The sequence below is a fragment of the Pelophylax lessonae genome (assembly GCF_965119305.1).
Source record: "Pelophylax lessonae genome assembly, chromosome: 9".
Taxonomy (NCBI): Eukaryota; Metazoa; Chordata; class Amphibia; order Anura; family Ranidae; genus Pelophylax; species Pelophylax lessonae.
In genome coordinates this window covers 218,578,961-218,591,213 of record NC_138776.1, presented here as the reverse complement: position 1 = coordinate 218,591,213, position 12,253 = coordinate 218,578,961, and the positions used below count along the sequence as shown (strand labels likewise).

Below are 12,253 nucleotides of genomic sequence, written 5' to 3'. Positions count from 1 at the left end.
GGCTCCCCATTTGGATGCCACGGTAAGTGGGGTCATCATTTGGGTGAACGATGTGGTGGCAGCCACAGTAAGTGGGTTCCCCAGTTTGATGAAAGGTGTGATGGCAGCCACAGTAAGTGGGCTCCCCAGTTAGATGAAGGGTGTGATAGCAGTCAGAGACAGTGGGCTCCCCAGTTGGATGAAGGGTGTGATGGCAGCCACAGTAAGTGGGCTCCCCAGTTGGATGAAGGATGTGATAGCAGTCAGAGACAGTGGGCTCCCCAGTTGGATGAAGGGTGTGATGGCAGCCACAGTAAGTGGGTTCCCCAGTTTGATGAAGGGTGTGATGGCAGCCACAGTAAGTGGGCTCCCCAGTTTGATGAAGGGTGTGATGGCAGCCACAGTAAGTGGGCTCCCCAGTTTGATGAAGGGTGTGATGGCAGCCACAGTAAGTGGACTCCCCAGTTTGATGAAGGGTGTGATGGCAGCCACAGTAAATGGGCTCCCCAGTTTGATGAAGGGTGTGATGGCAACCACAGTAAGTGGGCTCCCCAGTTTGATGAAGGGTGTGATGGCAGCCACAGTAAGTGGGCTCCCCAGTTTGATGAAGAGTGTGATGGCAGCCACAGTAAGTGGGCTCCCCAGTTTGATGAAGGGTGTGATGGCAGCCACAGTCAGTAGGCTCCCCAATTGGATGAAGGATTTAATGGCAGAAAGAGTCAATGGGCTCCCCAGTTGGATGAAGGATGTAATGGCAGAAAGAGTCTGTGGACTCCCTAGATTTATATCCCTAAGCAGGTTGTGATGGCAGCCACCACCAGCATCTGCACATAATAATGTAGCCTGGAGCTATAAGAAATGGTGCTGGTGACACTCATGGCTAGAGGGAAGGAGGTCGCATTGTGGGAAACAGCACAGCCGAGCAACCATGCTTATGTCAGCACAAACACAACACATGGAACAGCTGTAATAGATCCATGACTGAGCAGGGAAACCAATACAAAGTAAGCAGGTAAAGTAACACACCAAAACCACTCCAACACCTGCACAGGGAGAAGAAGCCACATTTCAACAGTCTGCTCTTCTCATCACCACAAAAAACCAACCACACTTACAGCAACTCGTGCAAAAATAACGAATGTGCTTTGTAAAGCCTGACCCTGCTCAACACATGTTCTCTCCCTTCTCATCTATCTCTCCTTGTGCAAACAGCAGAAAACTAATCACCATCATTATCATTTACAGATCACACCAAGGAGATGTGACTAATGTAAAAAAATAACACTTTCTACAACAATTTATGATAGAATAAAACAAGCGATGGAGCCAAGACAATGCACAGAGTTCCGATGTGTGGAAGTTGAACAATAATGTTTCCCTGTGTTTATAAACAGATCACTCTTATATCTTTCTTATGGAAGGCTGCCCTGTGTGCTTACCTTCAGAGAGGCAGACAGTCCCCAGCAGGAGGGTGAGGATTGCCAGGTTGCTCAGGTCCATGTTGCTCCTGGATGGCTCAGATCTGCTCCTGGATGGCTATGCTAAGTTCTGCTCCTGGATGGCTAGGCTTGGATCTGCTCCTGGATGGCTAGGCTTGGATCTGCTCCTGGATGGCTAGGCTCAGATCTGCTCCTGGATGGCTCGGCTCAGATCTGCTCCTGGATGGCTCAGATCTGCTCCTGGATGGCTAGGCTTAGATCTGCTCCTGGATGGCTAGGCTTGGATCTGCTCCTGGATGGCTCGGCTCAGATCTGCTCCTGGATGGCTCGGCTCAGATCTGCTCCTGGATGGCTCAGATCTGCTCCTGGATGGCTCAGATCTGCTCCTGAATGGCTAGGCTTAGATCTGCTCCTGGATGGCTAGGCTTAGATCTGCTCCTGGATGGCTAGGCTTAGATCTGCTCCTGGATGGCTAGGCTTAGATCTGCTCCTGGTTAGCTAGGCTCAGATCTGCTCCTGGATAGCTAGGCTCAGTTCTGCTCCTGGATGGCTAGGCTCAGATCTGCTTATGTTCTCTTTCAGAGTCAGTGTGAAGAATGAGCTGGACTCAGAGAGGAGAAGCCTGGAAGTGCAGAGCAGGGGGAGGAGAAAGGCTCCAGTGATTTATCACCTCTGGCATGTTATTACATCCTTCCTCTAATAAAGAGTTGGATAGAAATCAGCAGATCTCTCTAGTTCAGCATAGGTAGGTTATCTGCTAATAGCACGTGAAATCAGAGTCCCTCTAATTTCTGATGCTAAAGATTTTGTCCCTGGGATGTTTGCATGTTTTTTTTCTGTTCTGGCATCAGGGATTCCCTGGGTGTTCTATAGTGTTAGCTGCATCATTTTCCATCTGTTACACATTACTTAGCAATGCGGACATGGAGCTGTTGGTTCTCCTGTTACCTGGCTGGACTCTCTAGGGATGGAGCAGATTTACAGAACAGAAGTGTTACTTGCAGAGGAGCAGAATGACAGGTTGAGTCAAATTCTTTATCGTCTTGGAAAGATGGAGTATAGGACAGACAATGAATCTATAGTATAACTTTAAAATCTAAAGCTGGCCATAGATGGATAGAAAATTGAATGGAAAATCAAGTTAGCAGACTGATTATTCGCTTTTCATATGGTTAATGTGCTTACTGCAACAGCTGGTTTATATTTTTAAATCATAAATTAACCAAATTGTTTTCGAACAGTTTTCTAAACGTCTGTAGGTCAGTTGTAAAATACATATATATATATATATATATATATATATATATATATGAAATTATGAGCATAGGGGTAGTAGTAGAAATGGATCAGAGAAAAATAATGTTTAATGTTGAAAACGGTCAAAAAAAAGTTTGAGATTTGATGGAAAATTTCCTGTGCAATCATTGGGCCATCCAATATTAGATCAATAGAAAGTTTGATTTTTGTTCATTCTACTCAATTTCGGCCAGCTTTTTCACAAGGGTGACCATACAGAAAATGGGTACTAATGGGTACTAATATTTTTAGGTAAAGTTGATCTAGGGAAAATCAGATTGCCTCTCTGGTGATCAGGAAGGAATAATGTTCCCCTGCTGTAGCAAATTGGATCATGCTTTTCTGGGGTTTTTTCGCCTTCCTCTGGATCAACTGCGGGTAAAAGATTGTGTATATGGGATTGTATGGTTGGGTTTTCTTTACTGTTTTTGGTTTTTAATTGGTTGAGCCAGATGGACTTGTGTCTTTTTTCAACCTGACTAACTATGCAACTATACAGGTGGTTGAGCTGCAGTTTTACCACCCCCTGACCACTCAGTAAATGCTTACTATAAAATCAAAGGGAGCTGTTCACATGCAGCAGCTGCAATGCTCTGGTCTCTGGTCTGTAGCTGTGGCTGTAGCTGTGGCAAATGTATCCTGCTGTTGAGTCGATATGCTGCAGCTCCTGTCAAACTCACCCAATAATGTCAATGGGGCCATGCTACAGCCATGAGCCAATGCTTGTCTTGCAGTTATGTCACATTAATGTCATTTAAAAATACCAAAACCAATGGCAAAAAAATAAAAAGCAAAACATTAAAATAAAACACTGACTGGATGCCAACTTCTTAGCTGCAGTCTGAAAATGCTGCCCACTATCCATCACTGGTTGCCAGGAAGTTGTTGGCCAAGCCAACAGCTGTAACAACCAGAGACAGGTAGGGAGGAGTAGCAGTGGCACCTGATACACAGTGTACAGAGACAGGCACTCTCGCTGTCTCTGCATGCCAACTTACAGCTGGACTCAATTACCTTCAGTTTCCTTATTTATAAACTGGAGGTAAATATTTTTTATTTTGTTGCAGTAATAGTGCTACTTGGCAAAACTGTTGCTATTAGAGTTACCTAAATCTGTTTCATGTTTCAGTAAAGCTACCAGAACAGACAACAGAACATTTTTAATTTGGCGTAGGACCTTTTAAAGGGCCATACAATCAAAAAAAAAAATGATATTAATACCTTACTGAATCCCTCTGACTGTATTTTTGATTGCACCAGATTGGATGACAGAAGTCAGCATAACTTCTCTCATTCACTAAGCTAAGGGAAAATATCCTTGCAAAGGGAAAAGTCAAGTTATAGGTTGAACTGGATGGACTGGTGTCTTTTTTCAACCTCACTAAGGGCTCTTTCACACGAGCGATCCGATCAGATCCGCCTGTCAGTTTTTTAGGCCAATCTGATCGGATCCTCCAGGCAGCTCTATGGGGCAGCGGATGTCAGCGGAGACACCTCTGCTGACACCCGCTGCAATCCGTACCCGATCCTGTCCGTGAAATCTGGACGGATGGAAACCCTATTTTTCCATCCGTTCAGGGATCGGATCGGATGAGAGCGGACAGGCGGTCCGCTCTCATCCGATCCTCCATAGAGAGCAGCGGGAGCTGTGACACCTCCCTGTCCGCACTGCAAGCGGAGACAGAGCTGTCATCCGCCGGCTAAGCGGGGATCAGCGGATCGATCCCCGCTGAGCAGCACGGATCCACCTACGGAGGCGGACCGTGTGAAAGAGCCCTAACTATGTAACTATGTAAAATGCATAAGCTCCACGCTATAGAACCAGAAGAACTCCTCAGCTGCTATATATATCAAACACAAATCACATAAAACCTGTTACCATAGCTAAACTATGTAGTGCTCACTATACCCCTAATCACTTTGTGATATGACTTTGGTATCTTACACAGACTTTATTATGTGATTTTATTATGACTTTGTTGAGTACATTTTTCAAATGCAAATCTTACATGTGTGGAAAATACATCAGACATGCATGTACCAGAAAACAATGATGTAAAGAAGCATTAGTAGGCATTCACTTGTATGGCAGGCTGTATGCGGCATGTGCAGCACCAGGAAATTGCTCTAGGCATATAAAATGCATGTAAAGCTCCATGTGCATGAACACTTAATGTGTACGGTATATATATATATATATATATATATATATATATATATATATAGCTCTGCTCCCAAGGGAGGGGCTTATTGCGTGGGCATCCTCTTCACTTCTTTCACCCTGAGCTTGCTCCAACCCAACTGACACTATTTGTTCGGTCATTCTGAATAATTGAGACCACAAGTATTGCAGTGAAGAATCCGTTTACTGCTTTTGAGTTTTTGAAATAAAACAAGAGTATACAAACAGAATCAAAGATAATGCAAATGTTGCCAAGGAGGTAGATCCTGAATTCCCAACCAAAGGTTTAGGTTTAGTTCAGCACTCAGGATCTGGAACACAGGCCACACATACATATGCAAATAAATGCATATGTATGCCAGAGGATTGCGTTCAGCAACAATAAACACACATTGAATCTTATAATGTACTTGGAGAGTGACCACAGATAAGAATAACTACACTTAATGACTAATGTAGAATAAACCATATAAAAACCCTAGCTTAACCTTCAGAGTGCACTCTGTGAACTAACGGGGGCCCCCTTTATGTTGAATTGCAAGAGTCTCCTGGAGAGTGAGGCCTCACTAGTCTTCACCGGCAAGTAATTCCCAACAATCCAAGGAAAGAAATTGTAATCCAAAAAGGTAATGATGATGAACTGTGATCCCTCAAAGAAGTCAGTATTTGTAATCCACAGAGATGTATGCAAACAGATCCTGATGCGTCTCAACAGATTAACAGCCTAGGACTGGACAGAGGGCTTAAGGCCTAGTTCACCCACCTCGCACTATATGTGTAACTGCAGTGTCCAGTGGTATAACTATGTGTCAGTATGGCCTCTTTTAAGCAAACAGTTTATCAGTCCTGCCCCCAGCCTAGGTCTGTGAGTAGTGCAGATGTAGATACTGGATGTCTCTCAACCAAACCGGGAACTCCGCTTCCCCGCTGCAGCCAGGCCCCGCTCTGCTCAGTGTCTCCTTCTGCCTGTCCAACAACTTTCCGCTCAGTCACCAAACCGGGACTCCTCTGCGCACTCACACTGCCCGCTTCAGCTCCGATGTTAGACACTAGGCCTCGGCCTATCCTCCTGCGATCCACAGCAGCTCTTACCCTTCTTTCCAGCACATTGTCCTCTAGGCAAGAGAGCAAGAAAGGATCCCGCCCCCCCCCCTTTATAAAGACACCCCCAGCAAGCTCTGCGCGTTCTATTGCCCCCTGGGAGAAAAGTCTCTCTCATAGCAGTCTGTGATCTTGGCTCCTCCCAGAACTACATTTCCCATACTTCCAAAGTCACTGTCTTTGCAGAACTTTAATAACAAATAACAGTTTGAACAATGCCAGCTGTGCGACCAGGCTACATATGACTAGCACACTGCAGCACACTGTTAGGGACTTCAGAACCAGAGGGCTAGTGTGATTCCCTACAAAGCCTTGGGAACACACAGAGACACCCACACGTGAGGGTGGAGTCAGAGCATGTTTATTTATTTCGGGAAATGTTCGGAGCATATATACAATTTAAACAGAGAGATTGATTTCGCAATAAGGAGTTTGGTTTCAGTACGACTCACAGTCACAATACTTTTTTTTGCATTCTACACAAGTTAGATTATTCCCATAACAAATTTATATTCTCATGTGGAACTACAGTGCTTTGCGAAAGTATTCGGCCCCCTTGAACTTTTCAACCTTTTGAAACATTTCAGGCTTCAAACATAAAGATATAAAACTGTATTTTTTTGTGAAGAATCAACAACAAGTGGGACACAATCATGAAGTGGAACAAAATTTATTGGATATTTCAAACTTTTTTAACAAATAAAAAACTGAAAAATTGGGCGTGCAAAATTATTCAGACCCCTTAAGTTAATACTTTGTAGCGCCACCTTTTGCTGTGATTACAGTTGTAAGTCGCTTGGGGTATGTCTCTATCAGTTTTGCACATCGAGAGACTGAAATTTTTGCCCACTCCTCCTTGCAAAACCGCTCGAGCTCAGTGAGGTTGGATGGAGAGCATTTGTGAACAGCAGTTTTCACTTCTTTCCACAGATTCTCGATTGGATTCAGGTCTGGACTTTGACTTGGCCATTCTAACACCTGGATATGTTTATTTGTGAACCATTCCATTGTAGATTTTGCTTTATGTTTTGGATCATTGTCTTGTTGGAAGACAAATCTCTGTCCCAGTCTCAGGTCTTTTGCAGGCTCCATCAGGTTTTCTTCCAGAATGGTCCTGTATTTGGCTCCATCCATCTTCCCATTAATTTTAAACATCTTCCCCATCCCTGCTGAAGAAAAGCAGGCCCAAACCATAATGCTGCCACCACCATGTTTGACAGTGGGGATGGTGTGTTCAGGGTGATGAGCTGTGTTGCTTTTATGCCAAACATAACGTTTTGCATTGTTGCCAAAAAGTTCAATTTTAGTTTTATCTGACCAGAGCACCTTCTTCCACATGTTTGGTGTGTATCCCAGGTGGCCTGTGGCAAACTTTAAACTACACTTTTTATGGATATCTTTAAGAAATGGCTTTCTTCTTGCCACTCTTCCATAATTTGTGCAGTATACGACTGATTGATGTCCTATGGACAGAGTCTCCCACCTCAGCTGTAGATCTCTGCAGTTCATCCAGAGTGATCATGGGCCTCTTGGCTGCATCTCTGATCAGTCTTCTCCTTGTATGAGCTGAAAGTTTAGAGGGACGGCCAGGCCTTCGTAGATTTGCAGTGGTCTGATACTCCTTCCATTTCAATATTATCGCTTGCACAGTGCTCCTTGGGATGTTTAAAGCTTGAGAAATCTTTTTGTATCCAAATCCAGCTTTAAACTTCTCCTCAACAGTATCTCGGACCTGCCTGGTGTGTTCCTTGTTCTTCATGATGCTCTCTGCGCTTTAAACGGACCTCTGAGACTATCACAGTGCAGGTGCATTTATACGGAGACTTGATTACACACAGGTGGATTCTATTTATCATCATTAGTCATTTAGGTCAACATTGGATCATTCAGAGATCCTCACTGAACTTCTGGAGAGAGTTTGCTGCACTGAAAGTAAAGGGGCTGAATAATTTTGCACACCCAATTTTTCAGTTTTTTATTTGTTAACAAAGTTTGAAATATCCAATAAATTTCGTTTCACTTCATGATTGTGTCCCACTTGTTGATTCTTCACAAAAAATTACAGTTTTATATTTTTATGTTTGAAGCCTGAAATGTGACAAAAGGTTGCAAAGTTCAAGGGGGCCGAATACTTTCGCAAGGCACTGTATTTCTTCAGTCAGACATATCTGAACAAACAAGATGTTATGACTATGAATCAAGGATAGCTACATGAGAAATAGAGAAGAATATACAGCATGAAGACACCATTAACCCTTCACACACAATATAATATATATATATATATATATATATATATATATATATATATACACACTATATAACCAAAAGTATTGAGACGCCTGCCATGACACGCACATGAACTTTAATGGTATCCCAGTCTAAGTCTGTATGGTTCAGAATTGAATTGGCCCACCTTTTGCAGCTATAGCAGCTTCAACTCTTCTAGGAAGGCTGGCCACAAGGTTTAGGAGTGTGTTTATGGGAATGTTTCACCCTTATTTCAAAAGCGCATTTGTGAGGTCAGGCACTTATGTTGGAGAGAAGGCAAAGCTTGCAGTCTCCGCTCTAATTCATCAGAAAGGTGTTCTATCGGGTTGAGGTCAGGACTCTGTGCAGGCCAGTCAAGTTCCTCCACCCCAAACTGGCTCATCCATGTCTTTATGGACTGTGCTTTGTGCACTGGTGCGCAGTCATATTGGAAATAGAAGGTCCAACCCCAAACTGTTCCCACAAAGTTGGTAGCATTATATTGCCTAAAATGTCTTGGTATGCTGATACCTTAAGACTTCCCTAAGGGGCCAAGCCCAATCCCTGAAAAACAATCCCACACCATAACCCCCCCTCCACCAAATGATTTGGACCAGTGCACAAAACAAGGTCCATAAAGACATGAATGTGTGGGTTTGGGGTGGAGGAACTTGACTGGCTTGCACAGAGTCCTTACCTCAACCCAATAGAACACCTTTGGGATGAATTAGAGCAGAGACTGTGAGCCCGGCATTCTCCCCGACATCAGTGCCTAACCTCACATATGCGCTTCTGGTAGAATGGTCAAACATTCCCACAGCCTTCCCAAAAGAGTTGAAGCTGTTAAAGCTACAAAGAGTTGGCCAACTCAATATTGAATCCTACGGACTAAGACTGGGATACTATTAAAGTCCATGTGCTTGTAAAGACAGGCGACCCAATACTTTTTACTTTTGGTAATATAAAGTGTATATATATATATTCATATATAAGTATATATATATATATATATATATATATATATATATATATATAAATGTATATATATATATATATATATTTTTTTTTATTGTGGACAAGCAGGCCAGCACACTTGTTTATATATATATATATATATATATTGTGGTTCACTGATAAAGCAGTATAAAATTATATTTAAAACCCAACCCTGTCTCTGCAGTACAGTGAGTACAGAAGCTTGTGTCAAGGGGCCTGACCTGAGGGGGGCCACCCCTGCTCCTAGGATAGTCAGTGGATGGGTGTCAGCTGAAAGGGGATGCTAGTGAGAGTGTCCTGAAGATAAGATATTGTTCACCAAGTCATCTGTCAGAGAGTGATGTGAGCAAGAGACTTAACCTCATCTACACTTGTGGCAGTGTGGATTAACAGTCTGGCTGTTCCTAATTACTAAAAAAGTATAGTTCAGTTGGAGTATCCCACTATTCCCTTCTCCTATCCCTATTACAAAATAAATAACAAAAAACCAACACCCCTAGATTGTTTATTTCTGTGAAGAGCCAACAGGGGCAAGAAGGGATTCAGGAACGTTATCTAGCTATAACTGTGTGCTGGTAACCAGAGGAGCCATCCAGAATATATTCAGCAGTTCCTGCGGGGGCAGTGCTACACCCCATATTAGGGATCAGCGTCGGCCGGTCTATTGAGGGCACAGGGGCAGCGCCCCCCCTTCCATGCGTCCGGCCCCCTAATCTGCATGCAGGGCGCCAGACGCATGGATCTCAATGTTTTTTTTTTTTTCAATCACCTGATTAGAGCCAGAGGCTCTAATAGGGTGATGCAAAGGGTGGTCCCGGGGCGCAGAGCAGTGCGCCCAGAGCCCACCCATTGTGTGACATTAGCGAATGAAAATTCGCTATTGTCACACTGATCCTCCTCCTGGCCAATCAGAAAGCCGGTCTAATACCGGCTTTCTGATTGGCCGCATGGCAAACCCATGCCATTGGCCGAGGAGGAGGCGGGAGCGGGAGGAGGACTCGAGAAGACGCGCTGCCGGAGTGAGAAGAAGCCTCCCGCCTAAGCCGTCGCCGAGTGAGAAGAAGCCGCCCGCCGGGACAGAAGACAGAAGCCATCGCAGAGTGAGAAGAAGCCGTCGCAGAGTGAGAAGAAGCCGCCCGCTGGGACAGAAGACAGAAGCCGTCGCCGCCGGGCTGCTCCAGGGCTCCAGGTAAGTGCACTGGTCTGGGGGGGGCCCAAACTGCATTGAAGGGGGCACACACGCTGGTCACTGCATTGATGGTGGCATGCTGTGGTAACGGGGGCACGCTGTAGTAACTCTGCATTGATGGTGGAATGCATGCTGTGGTAACTCTGCATTAATGGAGGCACGCTGTAGTAACTCTGCATTGATGGTGGCATGTTGTGGTAACTCTGCATTGATGGTGGCATGCTGTGGTAACTCTGCATTGATGGTGGCATGTTGTGGTAACTCTGCATTGATGGGGGCACGCTGTAGTAACTCTGCATTGATGGTGGCATGCTGTGCTATCTCTGCATTGATGGGGGCACGCTGTAGTAACTCTGCATTGATGGTGGCATGCATGCTGTGGTAACTCTGCATTGATGGGGGCATGCTGTAGTAACTCTGCATTGATGGTGGCATGCTGTGGTAACTCTGCATTGATGGTGGCATGCTGTGGTAACTCTGCATTGATGGGGGCACACTGTAGTAACTCTGCATTGATGGTGGCATGCTGTGGTAAATCTGCATTGAAAGGGGGCACACTATACTTGGATTACTGAAGGCCCCTTTCACACTTTTATGACCTCAAAGTCATGCAATTTTTTGCCGCGTGTTTTGCCACAAAGCAATGCCTATTAGATGTTTTCTGTTTGCGCCCCCCCAAAAATTTTGAGCACCAGCCGCCACTGTTAGGGATCGACGATTATTGGCAAAGCCGATATATTGAGGGCTGATATGCACTTTCCCCGATATATCGGAATTGGCCACCAAGGTGGCCGATATTACCGATATTTCGGAAAGTACTTGTACTGGAGTGATGCCTGCAGCTAAAGATGCTGCTGAGAAGCCGCTTGACTGTCATTACAAGGAGTGGGAGAGGACACCCCCACTTCCGCCGCCTTCCGCGGCTTGCCCGGGTCTCCCGTCCCACCGGGAGACCCAGGCAACCAGCCTGCACAGCCGCTGAAGACCCGATCAAAGCCGCATTCGGCTCTGATCGGGTCTCCATGCAAAAACCCGGAAGTGATGTCATGACGTCACTTCCGGATACTGGCGCCAGATTAAAAAAAATGACAGCATTCAAAACAGACAAACTTGGCGTTTTGAATGCTTTTAAGTGCAGAGGAGGGATTTGGGGTCTTTTAGACCCTCAGATCCCTCCACAAGAGTACCTGTCAAGAAAAAAAAAATAACAAAATTATTTTTTTAAATGTAGGAAAATGTCGGCCCATATTGGCCGATACCGATATGCGATGACTAAAATATCGGTATTGGCAATGAAAAAACTATATCGGTCGATCCCTACCCCATATGCCATCCCTAAGCTGCAAAGGCAGCCAGACATGATTATACACATGCCACAGCCGTGATGATTTTCTTGTACAAAAAAATGTACACCTTTTCATGTTTGGTGGGGACTACTGCCACAGAACATAACCATTCCAAGTGAATGGGGCTGTGGCACACCTGACCTGCAACTGCAATCAATGTATTGTGGTGCAGGCTTTTCAGAGTAAAATAGGCAGTGAGGTGGCAGCATATCAACCCCCTCAGCTGCAAGTCAACCACCCTCTGAAAAACTGTCTATGCTTTTCAGAGGGTCGGTAGTGGCTTCTGCACGTACGAACGAGCCCTTAAGGTGTTTATAAACCTTTCTTGTGTTTAGGGAATCCTTTTGTGTCTCTTTATTGAGTGCGGTCTCCTTGCATTTCATTTTGAAAACATGGCGTCATTTCTCTTGAAACTGGTGTTGAGAGGTAGGGTCAGATAAGGTCCAGCTGTTGAGGATTGTTTTCCTCCTAAGTG

At 44.7% G+C, this 12,253-nt stretch overlaps 1 protein-coding gene across 1 annotated transcript in view; it reads right to left on the bottom strand.

Moving 5' to 3' along the window:
• Positions 1 to 1,530, bottom strand: part of CXCL12 (C-X-C motif chemokine ligand 12) — a 127,002-nt gene extending 125,472 nt beyond the window's left edge. Inside the window, exon 1 of the mRNA XM_082268302.1 lies at positions 1,419 to 1,530. Coding sequence (XP_082124428.1) covers positions 1,419 to 1,479 — 61 coding nt within the window. The 5' untranslated portion in view covers positions 1,480 to 1,530. The remainder of the gene's footprint in view (positions 1 to 1,418) is intronic.
• Between the last annotated feature and the right edge of the window lie 10,723 nt (positions 1,531 to 12,253).